This window comes from Eucyclogobius newberryi, unplaced genomic scaffold, assembly GCF_026437365.1.
Source record: "Eucyclogobius newberryi isolate DKJ021-1_F unplaced genomic scaffold, fEucNew1.0.hap1 SCAF_20, whole genome shotgun sequence".
NCBI lineage: Eukaryota > Metazoa > Chordata > Actinopteri > Gobiiformes > Gobiidae > Eucyclogobius > Eucyclogobius newberryi.
Window position 1 is genome coordinate 24,556,936 of NW_027315835.1, and position 25,076 is coordinate 24,582,011.

General features: G+C 42.2%; 1 protein-coding gene across 1 annotated transcript in view; it reads left to right on the forward strand.

Moving 5' to 3' along the window:
• Positions 1-25,076, forward strand: part of glp2r (glucagon-like peptide 2 receptor) — an 87,843-nt gene that overhangs the window by 42,790 nt on the left and 19,977 nt on the right. The window contains exons 5-12 of the mRNA XM_072456785.1: positions 1,027-1,133; positions 4,079-4,235; positions 11,210-11,369; positions 11,444-11,504; positions 15,818-15,884; positions 22,326-22,414; positions 23,917-24,055; positions 24,357-24,398. Coding sequence (XP_072312886.1) covers positions 1,027-1,133; positions 4,079-4,235; positions 11,210-11,369; positions 11,444-11,504; positions 15,818-15,884; positions 22,326-22,414; positions 23,917-24,055; positions 24,357-24,398 — 822 coding nt within the window. The remainder of the gene's footprint in view (positions 1-1,026; positions 1,134-4,078; positions 4,236-11,209; positions 11,370-11,443; positions 11,505-15,817; positions 15,885-22,325; positions 22,415-23,916; positions 24,056-24,356; positions 24,399-25,076) is intronic.

The window sequence follows — 25,076 nt, forward strand, 5'->3', positions numbered from 1 at the left end:
GTACAGAACTACATCTCTCATCTATCACTTTCATCTCTTCATCAGTATACACTCTCAACTTAGCCTGCATTCCCATAATCTCTTTCTGTTTTTCAAGTTTTCTAAGTTCTTGACGTTGCACCTCAATAGCCTCTTCCATGTCATTTTCAGCTTGCTTTGCAGCTAACTCTGCAGCTACTTCTGCTCTCTTTAATGAGATACTAAGAGTTTCTGAGGGATGTTCTGAACGACAGTTATGTGAAGGAGCTCTGGTGGCTGTAGACCCAAATATAGATCTCGCATAATCATTGTCCAAAAGTGCACGTAATTTGGCCTTCACTGCCACCGCATCAAACTCTCCAGCTTCTTCAATCAGTCTGTCTCTCATTAAGCGCATTAAATCAATGGTAACAGCTGTGCATGCATCCATTTTCCTTCTAATTTCTTGACTTGGAGCTGACAGTTTTACCGCAGCGTAGCTGGGAAACCTACAGTTTCCCAGCTACGCTGCCTTAGGAGCAACTATGCTGGGGGAAGTACGGCAGCTTGAGCACTATCCTCTGCTTCTGACTACTTTTCCTATCAACAATATTTAAATACACTTGCAATCAGTTCATTGCTTTTCCATTATCTCCTTCCTCTTCCCCGTTACGAGTGGTACAGGCACCTCGATGAGCTGTGGATCCAGATGCTCCTCAACTGCCTTGAGAAACGGTCTCTTTGAGAAACGGTCTCTTTGAGAAACGGTCTCTACTCAAGAGATCTGTCCAGAAAAGTGCAGTGCCAGGAACAGCAAAGATACTCAGAACCCTCAAGAACCCTCAAGCTCCCAGTATCTATATATATTAGTTGATAAATGTCATTCAATGATATTTCGCTATCTGGGAAACTTAGGGCTGTAAGATCAATCTGGCTTTTGGCTGGAAAACTTAGGGCTGTAAGATCAATCTGGCTTTTGGCAGGTTAACCATCATCACTGATACAAATATTCATTAATATCAATGCAAAGTGACATTAGATTTTTCTTTTGTTTCTGTTTGTTTACAGGAGGAGCAGCTGCTGCGTCAGAGTGCCCTCAGACTCCTCTCAGTGATCGGGTACTCCCTGTCACTGTGCTCCCTGTCTCTGGCTATGCTACTAATGGGAATGCTGAGGTCAGTACAAATCACCATGTGTGTTTTATTTCTCCATGGTGTAAATTTGTATAAATGTTTTTTTCATAAACCAGAGGTTGCAATGAAATTATCAACGGGGATAAATGTGGCTGCTGAAAACCAGCGTTATATTAATAAAACACCATGTTTGAAGTGGCTTCACCTACTGTATTGTATTTGCGGCATGTGCGCACAATGGTTCTCTGCTAAATCAGTGTCAAGGCAAAAAAAGGCACTCTTGGGGATTTATCAATGTTGATGTAAGCATATGGTGCGCCAACAAATGCCAAAACTGATGAGTAAATTTGTTACATGGGTATTTATTTCCAATCAGACCATAAAAACGCATTAGTGAGTGAAATATGAGCTCCGTAGATCAATTCCAATAGGTGTGACTTGTCCTTGAAAAAAACAGGAAATTAAGCCTTTTTTGAGGGCGTGTTACGTGCGTGTTAAGAATATCAACATTCTTTTGAATATTTAATACATTTCAATGTCTTTAGATGCAAAAGGTGTTGTTTTGAGCTTGATTGGACAAAAAACCTAGGCCAAGTACGATTTTGAAAAAAAAAAGTCAAGCTTGGCAGTGCGACATGGCTGACTTCCTGTTTATCATAGAGCGATGCTGCCAGGTGTGTTTAACTCTTCAAAGGTAGCTCTATCACTGTCCCAAGTTTCATGTGCCTAGGCCAAAGATTCAGCGTTTCATGTTTTTTCTTTTTTGAACTAGTCGGCACTGTTGCGACGGGCGTTCTCGCAACCTCCATTTTATTGGAGTTCGGGCCGAGCCGATCGCGTCTATGTCCCCATGTGTGACATTCATCAATGTTAGGGGGTCAAAAATGCCCGAGTTTTGGCAAAATTTTACCATGCAAAACTATAATAAGAAACCTGGCAAGAACAATGTCTCGATCCATTCCATTCTGGAAGGCTGGAGCCAACAATAAGAACCATGGCAAGAACAAAGACTTGTTCCATTCCATGGAATGGCTCGAGCCAATAAGAAACCTGGCAAGAATCTGTGTGTGTATGCTTTATTGTTTTAACTTGTAACTGTAACTTGCTTGTTGTTTTTAGCCTCTGTTAGCACTTTGAGGTTTCATTGAAATGTAAAGTGCGTTATAAATAAAATGTATTATTATTATTATAAGAACAAAGACTCGTCGCATTCTATTCCATGGAATGGCTCTAGCCAATTAAAGCCGTAAGCGGCATCCAAAGTCTGCCGGTAAAGCAAAACACTTGGATGCCAACCGCCATAAAACAACAACAACAACAACGGCCCATGGCGCTAACGCACCCTCATTGTGTGTGTTATCTAAGATCTAAGACAGCGACACATTGTACATGGCCAATGCTGTGCTTAACCAGTGCAAATTAACACAATTGTCGGTCAAATTTGTGTATGGATGCCCCGCTTGTGTAGATGATATTTCCCAAAGTTAAAGGTGCCATAACATGCTTTTTTTCACGTTTCGTAGTCTATAATACGTCACGGGTGGGCGGGGCACACACGCGCTCTGAGACTACGTCACGGGTTGGGCGGGGGAGCCAGATCGATCTTCGCAAGGGTGGGGGCGAATATCAAACCAAGCCGTTTGCATTTCCGGGTTGATGAGGGGGTCCAAGGTCTGGGTAATATTTCTTAACTATTATGTTAAGGGTGTTGCACAACCCTTATTATTATCAATTATACACTTAGGAAAGACTACGAAATGTGAAAAAAAGCATGTTATGGCACCTTTAAAGTGTGAAGCGTAAAAATGTGGTAATTTTAGAGAGTTTGCGATTTTCCCATAGGGATAACATGGGATGTTTCTGTCATCGCTACGCCGTACAAAATATGACTTTGGCTCCCATACTTTTATGATCGGGATGCCAAATTAGAATTTTGTGAATAATCTCATGTTATTTGGAAAAACTCTATTGTTTATAGGCCACTCTGAACATCAAATAGTTCAAATTCTGGGAGAAGTTTGCGGCTTTGTTGTGGAAGAAATTCTTTGATTGAGAATAATAAGAAACCAGCGGAAAACAATAGCTCTTGCCATTTCATGGCTCGAGCTAATAATAAGAATCCAGCGGAAAACAATAGCTCTTGCCATTTCATGGCTCGAGCTAATAAGAAACCAGGCAATAACAAAGACTCGACACGAGTCAATAATAATATTTTTAGCAAAAACAATATAGCCGTTTCCACTAGAACAACAAATTATACATCGTTTTGAAAGCTCGTCACTCCCTATCTTGTCTGGGTCCCCCACCCACTCCTCATAGACTTCCATTGATTTTAGCAGATACAAGCATGGCCCATGCCTGCGGCATGGACTCTCGCGTACAGGATGATGCCAGGAGTGTTTTTGGAGGAATCCAGCTCTTCGCGCTGCTGTTGTCAACAATGAGTGAATGGGCTGCGTCCGCATGTTTGGTCGAACAGTTGCAACAAGTTGCGGGAGCATTAGGCCCTCCGCCCTGCTGGGGCTCGGGCCTAATTAATCCATATATGAAGCGATAAGGATTATAAAGCGCACTGGCGGTTTTTGAGGAAGTAAAAGGCTTTTAAGTGCGCCTTATAGTGCGGAAAATACGGTATATCCTTATATGTACAGTTTGGCCTCCAGGCCCTTCCAAATCTGTCGTTGATAATGAATGGTATTCTAAATAATACAAAGGAGACTTAAAGACACACTAAACATTAGCACAAATGCACCACAAGTTGTCCGTGAAATATCCACAACAATATTTTACATGCTGCTCTTTTTTGGGGCTTATTTTTGTGGGGCTGCGGTCACTATTTCAGACCTTTTTCATTCTGTCCATAGCTATCGTTGAAAATCTAGCAACCCTGCTGTGGGATCTCATGATTCCGTGACAGTTGTGGGTAGTATTGGGCGTTAACAGTTCTCTTACTTGACCACTCTTGAGTATGCCTTTTCTGGTTTCAGAAAGCTCCACTGCACCAGGAACTACATCCACATGAACCTGTTTGTGTCGTTCATCCTGAGGGCAGCCGCGGTGATCTCCAAAGAGCTGGTCCTGCACCTCATGTATAGCCAGCTGCCCACTGATGACCAGGGCTGGAGCGCCTATGCCAGCTCCACGGTATAATCACACTAAGGCCATACGTGCACAGGTTCAACATGAGGGATTAAACCAGGGGTGTTTCTAGGATCCGTGGCTGGCTATAGCTATAGACAATCAAAAAACAATCAAAAACTCACACGCCACCTCAAAGCGCATTAGATTGCGCAAAGGCTGTACATTGGTGCATGGAGGAGTCTTGCACCAATGTGGCTTAAAACAAGGGCAGTGCTCATCCAAGCTCTTCATCAGCGCAGACACTGGAGTTGGAGCACAGGGACTCGCGTCGTGGCTCAATGCAGCAGGTGACGATGCCCTTTGTGTGGAGCTGAGGACATGACCACTGACCACCTAAGGCATTTTACAACAACATCATGCTTAGACAATGACCAGACAGTGCCTGTAATGTAGCCTTGGGCTTAAGCATCATCTGTTACAGGCTATATTTAAAACAATTAGGCCTACATAAAAGTGAACAAATAATCTGTCTTTGATCTGCAGACAGTTAATAATTTGAGTTTTCTTAGTATCTATGACTGTCCAAAAATGTAAGCCCACACTCAATCAACTGAAGTGCGCCCTCTAAATGAGTAGTGATGTCCAATCTACTTTTAACAAAAAATAAATAATCTTAATAAAATAATGGCTTGATTCCCCATGTTCTGATTATTATTCTGTTTGATTTAAGACAGAGAAAACAAATAGAATGCGCAAACTAAAATATTATAAAATAAATATGCCTACTTTTATGTATTCACTATTATTATCATATTTTTTATATTTTGCTTTAACTTATTAACATCTAATAATTTTAATCAGTTGAATCATCTTATTGCAATTCTCAGGTAGAGGTAGGCTATAGGTAGAGGTGACATTTGTATTCTGGTGAATTTTAGATTTCCTTTTTTTTCCAGGCCATTGCCCATTTTACTTGGTTGCATGGTTTTATTTGATGTTTTTTTTTTTTTTCTAGTGCTCCAACCCCCCTAATTCTAGCCCTTGAGTTTGGCTCCACAGCCCTTGCACATCTCTTCCCCACATACTGTATCACGTCTTCTCTCTCCTCTTTCCTTCTGCTCTGCGCTGTGGACTCCAGATAAGTATAAGTTTGCAATAAAAAAAAAAAAGCTTGACTTTGCCCTTGGCTTGCACCAGACAGAGACATTATCAGACCAATTAATGAGGCATGTAAAAATACACTAACAAACGATATGAGGCTGTGGAGTGTAGTATGTATGTAGAACAACCACAATTTTAAGTGGCAAACAAAACAAAAAAATTCCGACATGGTCAGGTGTCCGGAATGCATTAAGGGCGTGAAGGGCAGACTTAACGTAAAACCACATACATATGATTGATCGCAGGTAAGCTAGGCTAAATGAAAGACAAGATAATTAAACTATCCTTTGTTTTCTATGTGTTGTTATTGTGTAGCAACATCTTTTTGAGATAATACAACTTTTTGTAGATAATCTAGAGCGCGCCGCTCTAACCCAGCTTGTGCAGTACGGTCTGAACAAGTCCCCGGAGGGCAAGATGGCCGCCATTGAAGCCTATGGAGCGTGCTCATTGGCGCATGGCTCCAAAAAAGTGTTTTAGAGCATTACTTCGAGCTCGTCGGGAGCAAGCACGTCGACAGTGTGATAGACTAGAGAACAGTAAGCGCGGACTTTCGGAATATTTCGGCTTGAAATAGACTATTTACGTAACGTATAATGATGAATTGTTATATCCATCTATAAATATACATGTATCATGTTGTAAAGGTCTGATATTTAAGATAATTATATAGAAGTGTTAAGGTAAAAAGTGTGGTTTAATTGACAACGAATTACATTTGCTACAGGTGTAATAACGTCGCCGTCATCATTTTCTGTAGTTTTTGGTCTGGGTATTTATTTTGTTATTGATCTGCAGTCCTAATGTAACAAAACAATATAACAGACAAAAGATTAATACAACACAAGGAGATGATCACACATCGGCTTGATTTTAGCCAGTTTGAGTTGAGTTTTAAAGCTACAATGTGGGACTCCCTTATTAAGGAGTTTTGGAGTCTGTGTACTGTTCATTATTATTATTATTATTATTATCATTATTATTAGAATCAGAAAAGGTTTATTGCCATTGTCAATGAAGAGAATTCACAAACAGTGGAACTTGCTTTGGTGATTCAGTGCAACATAAAACAATGAAAAAAAGATAAAACAACCTGTATAAGTCAAATAGAACATACTGAATAAGATAAGATATTCCTTTATTGTCTACACATGGGGAAATTTCACGCAGGTAGATACAGAGGAAATGGACAGATAAGTTAAAAAAAACGTATCTGAAAAAAAATAAGTTAAGTTTAAAAAACACTCTTAATAGAAGAACTCTTATAAACAAAACTCCTATAGACAGAACCTCTCATTTCTTAATAAGGAATGGAGGGGGAATATAAATAAAGATAAAATAAAAACAGCTAGCGTAAGACAAAATAATACTAATAATAATGGTATAATAAACACTCTATTTACATCGGTTATATGCACATGAATGTGATATTATTGCGTTAAATACTGAATATCTCAGTATTTAACAAGACTTTGTTTCCATGGCTACGCAGTCTTCTGGTGAAAAGGACTTCTGTAAACTCCTCCGTTCAGCTCCATCGTTTGACTGAGGGACAAACAGAACATGTCACAGCTTTAGATTATACAAGTCAAAGAACATACACTTCATATGTTTGTCCTGAAGCTGCTTTACAGACACATGTGACACAGCAGTGGCTCTTTTGTAGAACAATTATTAGTTTTTTTGGTCATAACAAAACAAACAGACATTTTATAAATTCAAACTACTTATTCTACTCACTGTTTACTTTTAGTCGAGGCACAAGTTGTTATTATTAAAATACCTTTTGCTTTGGAGTCGTCAGGTGTTTACTTGAGATGATTCTGTGTCTGCAGTGACCTGTAGTGACCTGTAGTGACCTGTAGTGACCTGTAGTGACCTGTAGTGACCTGTAGTGACCTGTAGAGCTCTGGTAAGCACAGACAGAGACCAAACTCACTGGTCAAAACTCTGGAGAAGATGAGAAGGATAATCATTTGAACATCAATCTATTATGTACATTTAACAGAGAAAAGCTGGACAGATTTACATTTCGCTCTGTAACACAAAAGTTCCTCTTTTCACATTCATTTTTAAAGCTAGTACCAAAAGTTGTTTACTTATGCATAAGTTTAAACCTCAGAATTTAGAACATAAGTGACATGTTTGCTAAATCTCTGCACATATTCCATTGAAGTAAATCCATGACATTCCTATAGAAAACAGCCGTGTGCTTTGCTGTTTAAACACAGCACACTTCATTATTAAATTGGTAATAAAACCTCAAATGTTGTCTCAGCCCCTGTGAGTACACAACTGTCACTTTTAAATACATTTACATTTATATAATGATATTACCCATTTCAGCAAGTTACATTTGAATTATTGCTAGTTTTTGCACATAATACAAACATCACTATATTTCCCCTTCTTTCTCTAGTTTCCCTTGGTTTGTGCTTAACCTTTTGTCTCTTAGAACATTTTGTAGGAGAAATAATGAGTTATTTATTTGCAGAAGTCATGAGCCATCAAGACGTGTCGTTCCAATGCATCTTTTCGTGTAGCTAAACGTTAGCTTGTGTTAGCTTGTGTTAACTGTGTAATCGTTGCTTTACACTTCATATTGAATGATGTGTGAAAACGTGGATAATGTCATACAAACACAACTTACGTGTATCTTGCTTTGTCCCGTCTCGTCCTCTTTCTTCTGCTTGTGTTTAGTTTTCGTTGTTCTCCCGAGGCTCGTTCACGAGGATTGCGTGCGCGCTCGGTGCGTGTTCACCGTGAGCTCAAAAATGTATTTTTTTAAGTATTTTAGAAACAGTCAAAGAGTGAAATTCCATCCATCCATCTTCTGCCGCTTTATCCGGGGCCGGGTCGCGGGGGCAGCAGCCTGAGCAGGGACTCCCAGACTTCCTTCTCCCCAGACACTTCCTCTAACTCCTCCGGGGGATCCCGAGGCGTTCCCAGGCCAGTCTCTCCAGCGTGTCCTGGGTCTTCCCCGGGGCCTCTTCCCGGTGGGACATGCCTGAAACACCTCCCGAGGGAGGCGCCCAGGAGGCATCCGAAACAGATGCCCGAGCCACCTCAGCTGGCTCCTCTCGACGTGGAGGAGCAGCGGCTCTACTCCGAGCTCCCCCCGTGTGGCCGAGCTCCTCACCTTATCTCTAAGGGAGCGCCCAGCCACACGGCGGAGGAAACTCATTTCGACCGCTTGTATCCGCGATCTTGTTCTTTCGGTCACTACCCAAAGCTCATGACCATAGGTGAGGGTAGGAATGTAGACCGACCGGTAAATAGAGAGATTTGCCTTTCGGCTCAGCTCCCTCTTCACCACAACGGTCCGATTCAGCGACTTCATCACTGCAGCCGCTGCACCGATCCGCCTGTCGATCTTACGCTCCATCCTTCCCTCACTCGTGAACAAGACCCCGAGATACTTGAACTCCTCCACTTGGGGCAAGGACACCCCACCCACCTGGAGAGGGCAAGCCACCTTTTTCCGGTTGAGAACCATGGCCTCGGATTTGGAGGTGCTGATTCTCATCCCAGCCGCTTCACACTCGGCTGTAAACCGTCCCAGTGTATGCTGCAGGTCCTGGTTTGATGGAGCCATCAGGACAACATCGTCTGCAAACAGCAGAGATGAGATCCTGTGATCCCCAAACCGGACACCATCGACCCCTGACTGTGCCTACAAATTCTGTCCATAAAATCTCTGAACAGAACCGGTGACAAAGGGCAGCCCTGGCGGAGTCCAACATGCACTGAATCCATTATAAATATTTTCCTTTTGTCCAAGAATAATAGATTGTCTTTTATGATTTTTTTTTAATCTAATTTGGTAAGGGCGCAAGAGAGCAATTTAATTAGCTAGCCAAGACGTTTGCATTTCATTGCGTTTAGCTTGGAAAACGCTCCTGTAAAATATATATATATTTTTTTAAATGTTTAAGAAACGTACATTTTCCCTAAATTGCCGAAAACATATCAGCTTCAAATTTATATTTTTATTAATTTTATTGCTTATGGGTTTTGTGTCTTGTGGCCAATTTTGAAGTGCTTTAGATGAAAACTGTAGGAGGCGATGCCAAAAGTATGAGGTGCACTTTTGTCAGCGCCGTGTTTGATCCAAAATGGCCAACTTCCTGTAAGATTTAGGGCGGGATCATAATATCGTGTCCACTCATAAACTATATTTTGGAGTGAGCGTCATATTTTTACTACAACTTTTTTTGGCGTCCTGCTCCTATTGGCCCCATGTTAATTGATTTTTGAGGTGGCGCTACTGAGCCGTCTTTCAATACGGAATCTTCACACAAAATTAGAACTCAGAGTTCTAAATTTCGATACCACTCACGGGCATATTCGTCCTTATTAAGATAAGATAATCCTTTATTGTCCACACATGGGGAAATTTCATTGTTGCAACACAGGTAGATACAGAGGAAAAGGACAGATAACATATAGGAAGTTTAAAAAACACTCGAATAGAAGAGTTCTTCTTTCCGGCTCCTGGATACAATTTTAATAAGTCCCACTCCGCAACAATTCGTCCTTGGTCTCGGGCCTAATAACAATAATACATTACTAAAATCATATCACTGTTTTCTGGTCTGGCTGTCCGACATAAGGTTTCACTCAGACTAAACACCAGAGCCTAAGTCGGTCAGTCAGAATCACAAGGTTTATTTCCATTGTCGGTGAACAAAATTCACAGGCTAGGAACTTGCTTTGGTGAGTGGTTGTTTATTAAATAATAGTTAAAGTGGCAGGTGTTAGGAAGTGTTCATGAGTCCACCGGCAGAGTAAAAAACATATATATATATCTTGCATTTGTTACATTAATGCAGTTCTTTCTGCTAAAACTACCTTGACAAAAATTCTGCATGTGAGCGGGGTTGCATCTCCACAGATATGACCTGTAACTTGGCTAAGTGGCTGATTCTCTTCATGAGCATCAACAATTTTAAAGGGACACATATTCTGTCAGTGCCATGTCACTATATTTCAACCTTTCTTTGGTTGAGAATGTATGTAGTCTCTATGCACAATAGAAATAATCATTTAAGTAATCAACTTATTGAAAAAAATGAGTGACTGAAATATAAATATTGTTAATAAAAGTGCAGCACTTTTTGCCTGGTATGTTTCCCAATAATACATTAAACATATCTATCTTGCATTTGTTCAATTAATGCCACTTTTTCAGCAAAAAAAAACCCAAAACATTCTACATTCTTTCTGTGAGCGGGGTTTCTTCTCCACAGATATGACCTGTAACTTGGCCAAGTGGGGCGCCTGATGGTCTTCATAGACATTGATGATGTATTTTTTAGCTTTACTGTTCAAGCATTGTTCCCTCATAAACATACCTGGAATGGTATTTCGCTTAATTCACACTTGTTTGCTGAATGCAATTTAGTAATTCCACACCATTTTTTTGAGGAAAAAATATTAATGGTGACGCGTGCCTGCCCTTATGACGCAGTCTTGCACCCACCGCCCGTCAGTTTGGAGATTCGAGGAAAGGAGATAGTCCGTACTATAGCTAAAAATTGTGGGAATCAATCAAAAAAACACTCTGGGTACATATATGAAGCACAAATAGCAATGTAAGAAGGTTAAAAGCTCTGATAAGTCGATTTTGCATGTTATGGGACCTTTAAGCATGTGGGGCTGACTGGGTTTGTCTATTTCGCCTTTGTAATTCCCTCTGCAGTCATTAGATAGAGTTCAAACTCAATTCCGGACATGGAAATACCTAGACTAATGTTCTAGTCTTAAAGTTCTAAAACATGAGATACCAAATTACATTTAATTACATTTACATTGTAAGCCGTGTTTGCGGTTTAATGTTTGTAACCACTACCCCTCTCCCTTCTTCCTCTGCTCAGATATCAGTGCTGTGCAAGGTGACGCGGGTGTGCATGGAGTACTGTGTTTTCTGTAACTACTTGTGGTTGCTCGTGGAGGCCATGTTCTTGCACACGTTGCTTTTCTCTGCCGTGCTTACCAAGAAGCGGCTGCTCAAGTCCTACATGCTGCTCGGATGGGGTAACGGTTTGATTGTGATGATGAAGAGTTAGCATGATTTATATTGAAGGATGATATGTTGTTGTTTTTTTCAGGGACGCCTATCCTGTTTGTGACTCCATGGACAATGGTCAAAATCTTATATGAAAACACAGAGTAAGAATTATTGAATGCACTGTATGAACTGTAAACATATTAACCATTTTAAGGATCGTTTTTTCTGTGGTACACCAAATTAAATGTTCAGAAATACACTTGAAAGTTATTCCTTATGGTAGAGTGGTAGCGTAGAAATAAAAACTTTTTTTTTTCCTTCTAAATTTTTTTTTAATTTTATTATAATACCAACAAACATGAATATAAACAATACAGATTTCAATCATTGACAAAAAATCGTATTTCTTTCTCAAACCACATGTTTTTACGGACCAATCCTCCTTCAGTATAGAAGAGAAGGGTTAGGGTTAGGGTTAAAGGGCTCCACGATACATATCCAGTGTCATCCAGTGGTTAGAAGTTCCCCATGTTTACAAGAAATACTGCTACTTTCAAACTAAACCAGTGTCGTTCCCTAAACTGTCTTAAGACCAGCCTGTAACCTGGAACAAACTCGGTGCAAAGCCTTAACGATAAAGAAAATGCCGTCACCTAAAATACAGCTTACAAACAGATTTTACCACTTTCAGAGACTAAAGTAAATGAACAAAGAAAAATGTATGCATGTGTCCAACAGACAGAGAATCTGTGCCAAACATCAAGGTCACAGAGAAGGCTCTGATAGGAGATGGTGCAATAAGTCACATGATGCACAAAAACACATTCTTTTCCAACCATCACTGTTTCTGAGATAATGTCACTTCCTAATATTTTGGCCACACATCGACGAGTTAAACAGCTGATGTGCATGTTGATGCAGTGGATATGCGAAGGGAACAGACTGAAGTTTTGAAAAGAGACTTCTTGAACTTGATAAAATGGAAATTAAACTAAAGGGAATTCTTCCAAACATCAACAGGAAGATAAAGTTTAGCTGGCTCCTTCAGCTGAACACATGGCTGTCCGAAGAGTGCGCATCTAGAGGATTGCTCTACATAGAGAACTTCTATCTGTTCTGGAAACGAGAGGACCTGTTTGAGAGAAATGGCCCAAACCTATGAGGAGGCATTGGACTGGGCCTGGACAGGGTCCTGAGCAGATAGTTAGAGAAAGGAGAATGAGAGAAGAATTCCTGCTCCATCAACTTGAGACTAAGCCAATGTTTTAACATAAGCAGCAACACAACCACAGCAAAGGATTCATCAGCAGTCGTTCCACCACCACCAGCAGCAACGGATTCAGTTCCAGCTGCTCCACAATCCCCTCCACTGCCTCCAGCAAAGGACTCATCAGCAGCAGCACCACAACAATCTTCACCATGGCAGGCGCAGGAGTTTCCATATCCTCAATCCGTCCTTTCTTTTCCTTCTGGTACTTAACAACGCAATGTTGGCTCCAAAACTCTTCTGTTTTGGAGTAGAGACCAACAACATCAGCCATATGATCCTGGACAGATTTGGGTAGTCCTTTTACCAGAGTTGTAAAGAATATGATGGTGTTGTCGATTCCTGGTTGTATGGGCTCTCCAGTTGCATCATGGAACAATGCTTTAGCTCGTTGTTTGTAGGTGAAATAGTCTTCATAATTTTTATTTCAAGAGCCATCAGTGTGCTGGGAATGCAGGTGGAGTACATTTATTTTAGCACCTGGGTTAACTGAGGCTTTATGGTGGCAAGTTGTGTGTTTCAGATTTGAAAGACTACATTGCTCATGGGTTTTGTGTCTTGTGGCCAACTTTGAAGTGTTTTCTAGGAAAACTGTAAGAGAAAAGCAGGTTGGGACATGATATGACTCCAGTTTTCTGTCGTCTGCAGAAGGGGGGGCTGTGAGCTTGTAATTGGTGAGAAGCCGGAGCCCACTCCACACAGAGGCAGGGTTGTTGTTGGAGAACTGCTGCTTCAGACGCGTGTTGTACTGAGATCTAGCTCTCGACACCTCCGTGCTAAATCCGTACTTTGCATCTTTGTAGCGCTCTCTATCATTGTTGTGATAGAGAGCTGCTCTCTATCATTGGTGAAGGTGACTTTGGTGTGTGATGGTATAATGCTGTCCTCACAGAATCAAATTTATGACGTCACAGTGTCCGTGCTCCTCCACTGCCTCATTGGTCCACTTCTTAGAAGTCCTCACCACAGGTTGGGAGAGCTTCAGTCTCTGTCTGTACGTGGAGATCAGCTGACCCATGACGTGGTCTGACGAGCCCAACGCAGCCAGAGGGTGTGTTCCACCTACGGAGGGATCACACTCCTCATCCTCCCCAGTAAGGTCTATTCCAGGGTACTGGAGAGGAGAATCCGACCGATAGTCAAACCTCAGATTCAGGAGGAGTGGTGTGGTTTTCAGCCTGTTGTGGGACACTGGCCCAGCTCTCCATGGGGTGCTTGAGGGTTCATGGGAGTTTACCCCAACCAGTCCACATGTGCTCAGGTCCCTCGGGGTGTCGTGTGTGGGTCCTCCGGGAGAATGGTGTCCGGGGCCCTTTGCTCAGGGCTGTTTAGTCTCTGTTTGACCAGAGCACGAGCTGTGTTCGCATTGCTGGCAGTCATGTCAGACCTGTTCCCAGTGCGTGTAGGACTCCGCCAGGGCTTCCCTTTGTCACTGGTTCTATTCATTGTTTTTATGGAGAGAATTTCTAGGTGCAGTCAGGGGTTGGAGGATGTCCGGTTTGGTACCATAAGATCTCATCCCTACTGTTTGCAGACAATGTTATCCTGATGGCTCCATCAAACCTGGACCTGCAAAATGCACTGGGACGGTTTGCAGCCGAGTGTGAAGGGGCTGGGATGTGAATTAGCACCTCCAAATCTGAGGCCATGGTTCTCAACTGGAAAAAAGGTGGCTTGCCCTCTCCGGGTCGGTGGGGAGTCCTTGCCCCAAGTGGAGGAGTTCAAGTATCTCGGGGTGTTGTTCACAAGTGAGGGAAGGATGGAATGGGAGATTGACAGGCGGATTGGTGCAGCATCTGCAATGATGCGGTCGCTGCAACGGACTATTGAGGTAAAGGAGCTGAGTCAAAAAACAAAGCTCTTGATTTACCAGTCAATCTACATTCCTACCCTCACCTATTGTCATAAGCCTTGGGTAATGACTGAAAGGACAAGATTGTGGATACAAGCGGTGCAAATTAGTGTCCTCCGCCTGGTGGCTTGGCGCTCCCTTAGAGATAGAGTGAGGAGCTAAGTCACACGGGAGGCGCTCCCAGTAGAGTCATTGCTCCTCCATATCGAGAGGAGCCAGCTGAGGTGGCTCGGGCATCTGTTCAGGATGCCTCCTTGGCAGGTGTTTCGGGCATGTCCCACCGAGAAGAGGCCCCCAAGGACATGCTCGAGGGAATAAGTCTCGCTCGGGAAGAAGTGTCTGGGGAGTGGGAAGTCTAGGAGTACCTGCTTAGACTGCTGCCCCTGCGCCCCGAGCCTGGATAAGCGGAAAAAGATGGATGGATGAACATTAAATGGTGAATTGACCTGACGATTTCCTTCTGCATTAGTGTGGATTCACATATTAGCCTTCAGTTTGACTGTGCAGCATAAACTGTACAGTACAAACTCGGTCATGGTTCGTCAAGGGTCAAAGGAGACAACGAGCTGACCCACTTTGTGCACCGAAAAGTAGTCCCACTAATATGATTGATTCTAGACTGAAAACATCACTTAGGCCACCATTTTGTGTGGGTTAAGATAGGTACTTTTTTGCTATTTAATACACACTACCTCAAACTTTCACAATTGAACTTCCTTCCTATCTCTGTTTGAGAGAGGTGGGATTGAAACAGAAAGCAGTTTCATTTGTCACACACATGAACTAAGGAAATATCACATGAGGGCTCCATATGCTGAATACTCGAAAAATAAAATGTAGCCATTGGTCAATTTTCAGAAAGGCGTTCGAATCTTCCGAAGCCATTTTTTTTGGCCACGTAGGCTTTATTAGACCGGACAGCTTTAGGGTCAAATGTGCACTTCAAGGTATTATTTCTTTTCTTTTATTTACAACTTATATATCAACCCAAAAATAAACACAAACAGAGACTAACAAAATATTAGTCTGACTTTTGTCCCATCTATCCCAGTGTCTATTAAATATGTTAATTCCAACGTAGTTTTTTCCATGTAAATGTCCAATGTCATCCCTATAACAAGTTGCTTTTCAAAATAACTCGATCTACCAACACTGCTTCCTTAACGCTAACACAATGCTCCCTTAAAACTAGCCAACACTTCTCCCTAATATGAAAAACAAAGATACATTGTAGACATCAGGACACAATAAAAAAGACTACAGCAAAAACACACAAAGTCATATTCATAGCACTACAGATTTTTTTGCTATGCTTTACAACAAAAAACCTGGCTGTTTTTTTTAACCCGTTTCAGATGCTGGTCCATAGTGAACAGGTGGTTCTGGTGGATCATAAGAGGTCCCATCACCCTGTCTGTGCTGGTGAGTTATTTAAGTTTTTATTTTCAAGTACCCTTAAATTAAGAGGTTTCATTTACCATATCTCAGGGCCTCCTCCTTGGGAGGAGTACTGGACAGTGCACCGACCGGGGACTCGTTCTACTGGGGGACTTCAACGCCCACGTGGGCAATGACAGACACCTGGAGAGGGGTGATCGGGAAGAACGGCTTCCCCGATCTGAATCCGAGCAGTGTTCAGTTATTGGACTTCTGGGCTAGCCACGGATTGTCAATAACGAACACCATGTTCAAGCACAAGGGTATCCATCAGTGCACATGGAACCAGGACACCCTAGGCCGGAGGTCAATGATCGACTTTGTTGTCGTGTCATCTGACCTCCAGCCGCGTGTCTTGGACACTCGGGTGAAGGGAGGGGCAGAGTTGTCAACCGAACACCACCTGGTGGTGAGTTGGATCCGCTGGCGGAGGAGGAAGCCGGACAGACTTGGCAGACCCAAGCGCATTGTGAGGGTCTGTTGGGAACGTCTTGCGGAGCCCTTTGTCAGTAGAGTATTCAACTTGCACCATATTGGAGAGCTTCTCCAATAGCCCAGGGGAGGCTGGGAACATTGAGTCCGAGTGGACCAGGTTCTCCGCCTCCATTGTTGATGCGGCTGCTCGGAGCTGTGGTCACCAGGTCTCCAGTGCCTGTCGTGGCGGCAACCCCCGAACCCGGTGGTGGACACCGGAAGTAAGGGATGCCGTCAGACTGAAGAAGGAGGTCTATCAGGCCACTCTGGCTTGTAAGTCTCCTGAGGTCATTGACAGGTATCGGCAGGCCAAGCGGGCCGCAGCTCGCGCTGTCACAGAGGCAAAAACCCGGCCGGGGAGGAGTTTGGGGAGGCCATGGAGGAAGTCTATCGTTCGGCCCCAAAGAAATTCTGGCAAACCGTCCGGCGCCTCAGGAGGGGGAAGCTGTGCTTCACCAACACAGTACAGTGCTGGTGGAGACCTGCTGACTTCGACTGGGGATGTCGTCGGACGGTGGAAGGAATACTTTGAGGACCTCCTTAATCCCTCAGTCACGTCTTCGAAGAGGAAGCAGAGACTGGGGACTCAGGGGCTGGCTCGCCCATCACCCAAGCTGAAGTCACTGAGGTTGTTCGCAAACTCCTCGGTGGTGGGGCTCCTGGGGGGGATGAGATCCGCCCTGAGTACCTAAAGTCTCTGGATGTTCTAGGATTGTCTTGGCTGACACGTCTCTGCAACATCGCGTGGCGGTCGCAGACCGTGCCTCTGGACTGGCAGACCGGGGTGGTGGTTCCTCTGTTCAAGAAGGGGAATCACACTCCTCAGCCTCCCCAGTAAGGTCTATTCAAAAAAGGTACTGGAGAGGAGAATCCGACCGATAGTCAAACCTCGGATTCAGGAGGAGCAGAGTGGTTTTCGTCCCGGTCGTGGAACCCTGGACCAGCTCTATACTCTCCATCGGGTGCTCGAGGGTTCATGGGAGTTTGCCCAACCAGTCCACATTTGCTTTGTGGATCTGGTGAAGGCTTTCAACCGTGTCCCTCGGGTTGTCTTTTGGGGGGTGCCCTTTGCTCAGGGCTGTCCGGTCCCTGTATGATCGGAGCAGAAGCTGTGTTCGCATTGCCGGCAGTAAGTCAGACCTGTTCCCAGTGCATGTTGGACTCCGCCTGTGCTGCCCTTTGTCACCGGTTCTGCTCATAGTTTTTATGGACAGAATTTCTATGCGCAGTCAGGGGTTGGAGGGTGTCCGCAGGATCTCATCTCTGCTTTTTGCAGACGATGTTGTCCTGATGGCTCCATCAAACCCGGACCTGCAGCATGCACCGGGACGGTTTGCGTCAACACCTCCAAATCCAAGGCCATGGTTCTCGACCGGAAAAAGGTGGCTTGCCCTCTCCAGGTGGGTGGGGAGTCCTTGCCCCAAGTGGAGGAGTTTAAGTATCTCGGGGTCTTGTTCACGAGTGAGGGAAGAATGGAGCGTGAGATTGACAGGCGGATCGGTGCAGCGGCTGCAGTGGTGCAGTCGCTGCATCGGACCGTTGTGGTAAAGAGGGAGCCGAGTCAAAAGGCAAAGCTCTTGATTTACTGGTCGGTCTACGTTTCTACCCTCACCTATGGTCATGAGCTTTGGGTAATGACCAAAAGGACACGATCGCGGATACAAGCGGTCAAAATGTGTTTCCTCCGCCGAGTGGCTTGGCGCTCCCTTAGAGATAGGGTGAGGAGCTCGGCCACACGGGGGGAGCTCGGAGTAGAGCCGTTGCTCCTCCACGTCGAGAGGAGCCAGCTGAGGTGGCTCAGGCATCTGTTCCGGATGCCTCCTGAGAGGTGTTCCGAGCATGTCCCATCGGGAAGAGGCCCCGGGGAAGACCCAGGACACGCTGGAGGGACTATGTCTCTCGGCTGGCCTGGGAATGCCTCGAGATCCCCCCGGAGGAGTTGGAGGAAGTGTCTGGGGAGAGGAAGACTGGGGGTCCCTGGTTAGACTGCTGCCCCCGCGACCCGGCCCCGGATAAAGTGGTAGAAGATGGATGGATGGATCCTGTTTCTGCAAGTCAAAGGATTCTTTTAACATCTGGTGAAAAAAACATTTATAGCTTCTGTTATCCAGACTTTAAATCTCAACTCTTTGCTGCTAGGTGCAAAACCTTGGTCATGAGCCACCCAGTTTAAGATTATAACATCTTAAGATGTTATGTTTTGATTTGTTCTTACCATCTTGTAAGCACAGATTTCACCCAAGGGTTCTCCACCCCCTCCAAATGACACCACTGTTTGTCATCTGGCAATAAGGCCTGTACTGGAACCTACACAACATTAATCTCAATAATTTTCCATTGAGCTTCATATTCTGGGTTACACTGTAACACTCCCAAAAGGAAAATTCCCAATCAAAATTAAATATTAGGTTAAGATGACTTAAATATCCTTTGCCGCTGTGATGTGCAATTAAAAACATTAAATTAAAGAGACACAGCTTTAAACAACAACAAATTATATTGGAACACTTTAAATTATAACAAAATATTATTCCAAAAAAGTTAGTATATCGCTCCTTCAAGTCTTTAGTCTGTGCCCTTGGCGCAGGTGCTCCCAGCGTCCAAAATTATCCCCAAAGTTCCGGAAGTCAAAAAAATATTTCCACTCCAAACAAAAAAAAAACAGTTCTTAAATCCCACAAAAAAGGTAAAAGGCCGAATGACACGCGCCGCGGTGCGCGTGTCCAAGCGGAGCAACAAAACCAAACAAAAAAAGGAGTGCTCTCACCGGTCTGCGGCACTGGGTCCGGTTTGTCCAATCAGCTAGGCAAAGAAGCACCGCTCCAAACTCCGGGTAATAATCCTTTAACCGTTTGGCCTGGTGTCCGCACTAGTCCTTAGTCGTCCGGCTCGCAGCAGCCTTGCCGTGTCCAAAAAAGAGCGTGTGTCCACACGAGGAGAGGAGACGAGAGAGAGATTGACGAGAGGCAATTGAGAGCCCTGAGCGTGCACGCACCTGCGCAAAGTACAAAATAGCTAGATGACATTAATAATTACAGCGCACACATCGCAACAAGGAATACATATACAATCATATGTTGCATGTGCTACAACACTAGTACAGCCATGCTCTGATTTGAGCTGAAATAAAGTAATTTTTCAAAAAAGGTAAACCCCAGCCTCCTTATTCTTTTGATAATTGCAAGGTTTTGATACAGGGTTTTTTCCCTTGCCATGTAAATCTTGGGATTGCATTATTCTACTCATCAAACAGCCGGTTGGGGATAGAAATCGGGAGAGTCTGGAAAATATAGAGACATCTGGGCAAAACATTCATTTTTATAGTTTCAATCCTTTGACTTAGATTAAAGAATGAGATAAGATTCCATTTTTCAAGATCTATTTTATGGTCTTAAAAAGAGGAGTTTAATTTTTCTCCATAATTGTTGATACAGTAGGTCTCTATGGAGCACCACACCTAAATATATAAGGGATTTCCCTCGCTATTTAAATGCGTAAGTCTTTTAAAAGGTCAGAGGGGGTTGCCAGTAAAAGAGAATTTCAGTTTTTTTGTACTTTTAATTTGTATCCTGACATTGGACCAATTTCTGAAGAAAATGCATTACATTAAGAATGGAAATGTGTGGTTTGGTCAAATACAAAACAACACCATCTGCATAGCAGGCAACTTTATGTTCCATCCCATCAATGGTAACACCATGAATTGTTTTTGATTTTCTAAAAAAATGGGCCAATGGTTTTAAATACAAAGCAGAAAGGAGGGGAGACAAGGCTTATGTTGTCTTGTGATTGTCCTTTGGTAACGAATCCTCTCTGATCATTAGGCACAAGCTGAAGGAAGAGAATTGTCCAGGCGAGGGACTTATTAAAACTGTATCAGGGGGCAGGAAAAAAGCAAGAATTGAGTAGTAACAAGGATGAATATGCCCGTGAGTGGTATCGAAAATTAGGACTAATTTTGAATGAAGACACTGTGAAAGGGTTCAGTGGCGCCAACTTAAAAATCAATTAACTGGGGCCAATGGGAGCCCGAAGCCTAAAAAAGTTTCAGTAAAAATATGACGCTCACTCAAAAAATAGTTCATGTGAGGACATGTAAAAAAATATTATGATCCAGCCCTAAATCATACAGGAAGTTGGCCATACGGGATCAAATACTGCACCTCGAAAAGTGCACCTCGGCAAATATGTCCACAAGACACAAAACCCAAAATGCTATAAATTCGAAGCAGATATGCATGGTCATCGAGAATGTTAAACAAAAACGCAATTTTTGGAAATAAATCTTTATTTTGGAAATTGTTATTGGAGCGTTTGTGAAGATTTCCAATCGGAACACAATGATATGCAAATGTAGTGGCTAGCTAATAAAATGGCTCTCTAGCGCCCTCTCCAAATTCGATTTTAAAAAATACATAAAAGATTTATTTGTCATAGCCAACTTAAAATATTTATAACGGGTTAATTTGTCCGGGCACAATGCGAAAAAATCACGTGACTCTAGCTTGAGTTTTTATAGTGGAAAAAAAATTGCAGAAAAAAGGAGTTTCTGTTACTAGGCCCGAGTCGAAGGATGAAAATTATTGAGGGACTTATTCAAATTGAATGCTATAAAGTAGGAATTGACATGCCTTAACACCGGAGAATTATATGCACTATATGTTCCTATACCATGCCATAGTTTGGTAGCCACAGAGATATTATAAAGATTGTGTGGCATGTCCGTAAACATGCTATTCTGTATTACCCCTGGGTGCTGAGCACCCCTGAACTTGGAAAGCAAGAATCGCTCCTTGTTGTGGCTGCGCTTTGTATTATACAATAGTGGTTGCTTTTGTGTCTTTTCTCAGTCAAGTTTGCTCAGGACGCTCCAAATAGGCTGTGACAAATAAAATGCAAGTGACATTTCCCCCCCACAAAATATAGTAATGATAATAGTATGAGCAGTTACTCAGTGGTTTTGAGAATCCATCTTGTTCGGCTTCCACTGATTTGTTTGCAATACGCAACAGTGGTTTAACAGACCAATCACATGGTTTTTATGGTCTACAGGCGGGACTGGAACCAATCACAGAGCAGCATTGTGGTCTGGGCGGAAGTCAACAACCGAACCACACCAAACATATCAGTGCTGACTTTAGAAGATATGGACTTTTTTGTTTTTCAAAAACATGCACACAATTGCGCTTTGTACATTTGTGGATGAGAAAGATGACTGGAATTTTCTGACCGCTTGATTTAACACAATTTGAATTCCTTTTTCTCTTCTTCTTCCAATGAAGTATATTTTTTTAACATTCTGAGCGCTTTCAGAGACTTGCCATTACTGTGAAGCTGTAAATGCAATTATCCCTTGTTTATGCTATTACAGAATACATTAACTTTTTAAAATATGTTTTAGCTGTGGTTTATTACATAATGTGTCAAATTATAACATTATGTGATTTTATTGCATAAACCTGGTGAATCTGAGATTGTATTACATTTTGGATTGTTATGTATATGGCTGTGGCTCTACATATCATTATCCTGAAAACTATCCAAAATACTGAAAAAAATGTTTTAGCAATTTGCAGATCTTCTTAACAACTATTCTAATATTAGCAGATATTACAGAAGACATCAACCTGTAGTTACTGCAGTCTCCTCCCACTTCCAAACTATTTATTGAATGCTCTGCCAGTAATTCATTTCCAGTTTGCATGATAACAATAGTGAAGTGAAGTGAGTGAAATTGTTGTTGTAGGGTCGGGTCAGCCATTTAATCTGGTTACCCATGATCCTGTGCTCCCGTAGGCTGGTGTCGTGTGACAGTGTCAGTGCAGCACATTTCACAGTGATTTCAGGCTCTACGTTCTTCTGCTGTCTTGTGAGCTCATGTGATGTTACGCTCTCTTGTGTCACTTTATATGAGCTCAGTATGCTCATCCTGAAATGTGTGTGTGTCCTCAGATAATCTTCTTCATTTTCATCAAGATCCTAATGCTGCTGCTGTCCAAGCTAAAGGCCGACCTGGTCACCTTCTCCGACTACAGATACAGGTGCTTTGACACACAGTCCGCAAAGGATTTTGGTTTGGGGCATTTACAAGTTTCCCAAACCGCTCAAATATCCATGAGATTCAACAAGATTCAAATGTAGAACTGTTTACATAGAAATTAATGTTTCAAAACAAAACTAAATTAACCTTTTAATGGTAAAAAAAATCTTCAAACAGGCATCCATATGTGTGATGGATGAATATTTTAGTAGCACCTACAAAAAGAGAATAAATAAATCTATTTTAATCTATGGTTACACCTAACAATTGGAATCATGAGTGAGAAATATGCTTCATATTGAAGCATTGGATCAGCCCATATAGTCCATTTTATCACTCTAATTTTGTATCATGACAGACAAAAAGATGTCTGGGATAGTCCCAGTTTTCCTGAACTGGAAGAAAAAGGCTCTGTGCACTATTGGCTCTGGTGAGTTCAGGCACTAACAGAGTTATTGTCCCAACATTATATCTCTGTAATCCCTCAATCGTCCAGGAAGGTTCCATGGCAAAATAAATTGCAATTATTTGTACAAGAGTTTTGTCACTCATCCAAGTATCTTCTTCAGTTCCTTTAACAGAGTACTGGTGAATCACCAGTTGCGTTATATCTGTATGAAGGGAGGAGCTAACTACATTGAAACTAACACACCCTATCCACCTGCCCCTTATTAGTACTTCTTTTGGAATTTGCAATTGAGTGGGAATTCCTCTTACTTAAGTGGAGAAAAAGGGAAAATTCTCGCTGCTAAAATTCGATATACCAGTATAGTAGGTTGATTTGTGTGAAATGTTTGATGTTCATGTCCACCATCAAGTCAACGATATATGGCTTTTTGTCTGTGTAAAACTCATTTTCTGCTGAGATCAGCAGCCCTATGTCAACTAATGTACGTGGATGGAGGGACCCAATTAATGGCGGCGCCCACAGCACCTTCCTGAATAAGATGAATAGTTGTTTACAGGTTGCACCTTAGACTTCCCCAAATTGTGGTCTAAACTTTGAGGTAAAACCTCAACCATTTAGTTGCAACCACAACCATTTCAAAAACATTTGGTTTTAAAGTACATAGTTAACATTCTCTACATTTCACTGTTGCATTTGGCCATATAAAGATAACAGATCAAGATTACATATCAAGATTGCATATGCCCTTAATGCACAAAATACACCAATACAAGTATACACATTTCAACAGTGCATGCCATAAAACAAACAAGACAGTGTAAAATTGAGCTCTTTATGGCTATGCATGTTTAATATAGGGAGTTCTGTGCTGGCAATACACATGATACATATGATGTGAACACTTTACTGGAGGAAACTTTTGTGATTATAAGATGGTTAGAAACCTAAGGCTACAGATTATCACAAATTGAAAGCCAATTGTATTCACTATGTCCATTTAAACTGGAATATGCATTTTGCATTATTGCTTTTGTATGTGCCCTTGACATGATAATGCTCAATAAACTAAACCATAGTGTGTCATGCACCCTCAGCCTGGCACGTGCCACCCTGGTGCTGGTCCCTCTGTTGGGCATACACGAGGTGGTCTTCACGGTGCTGGTGGACGAGTGTGTGGAGGGCAGCAGCCGATATGCTCGCAACTTCATCAACCTGACGCTCAGCTCCTTTCAGGTCAGTCGCCAACTTGCCATGCATATGCAGTTAGTCTAATGGTTAACATTTTTTTCAATTGTTCCATTAAATTGTTGTTTTGAATAATGAATCTCTATTGACATTTATAATATGTTGTCAGTAATGTATTTACATAATTTTTTTATGAGCTAGAAGCTCATTTAGCTGTCACAAGGTTCGTTTTTTGAACTTCCGGCAGGAACAAAACGCACTTTCCAATTATCTTGAACTAAACCTATAAAGGTCTCACTATATTTTCCTATAGACGTAAAAAATGACCTGTCTATTTTTGTCCTTTCAGGGTTTCCTGGTGGCAGTGCTCTACTGTTTTGCCAATGGAGAGGTAAAGTTTTCGTAACAATCCACTTTTTAAAATTGAGAGGGATGGCAATGTCCAAAACAGTCTTCAGTGCATTGTTAACAGGACAGTCTCAAAACACGTGGTAATGTTTTGCCTCCTGACAGCGACGGTCTCTCCAACAATTTGCATTTTATTGTAAATAATAGCCACTTTGACATCAAAATTCTTTCCAGACATGGGATTTTGTGGTCCTTGGATGTACACACATTTTCCCACTCTTTGTCTGTAAAACTGAGATTGCTTTCTCTTTCCCATTTGTTTTTAACATATTTAGTAGAGTAGCTGTCCAGATTAGAAATTAGATATTATTCCCCTTGAAATTCTAATGTATAAGCCTTGATAAAGATTTAGGTCAGAGAGTTTTGATGGTGATTACGTTGTTTAATTTCTTGATTATAATAACTCCTTATTTGTAAATACCTATAAAGGTCTGTTTCTACAAGTCAAAGGATTATTTCATTATCTTTAAAATAATAATAATAATAACAAAATAAATACACGAATAAACAAAACAAGACCAGAGAGAGAACAACAACAACAGACATAAATCAAATAACAGCCAACAAAACAATAGAAACTAAAGCTCATGTAAACCCAAACAATTGTCCCACTTTGCCCACAGTCTGTCAAATTTGTCCATATTCAAATTGAGTCCAAATG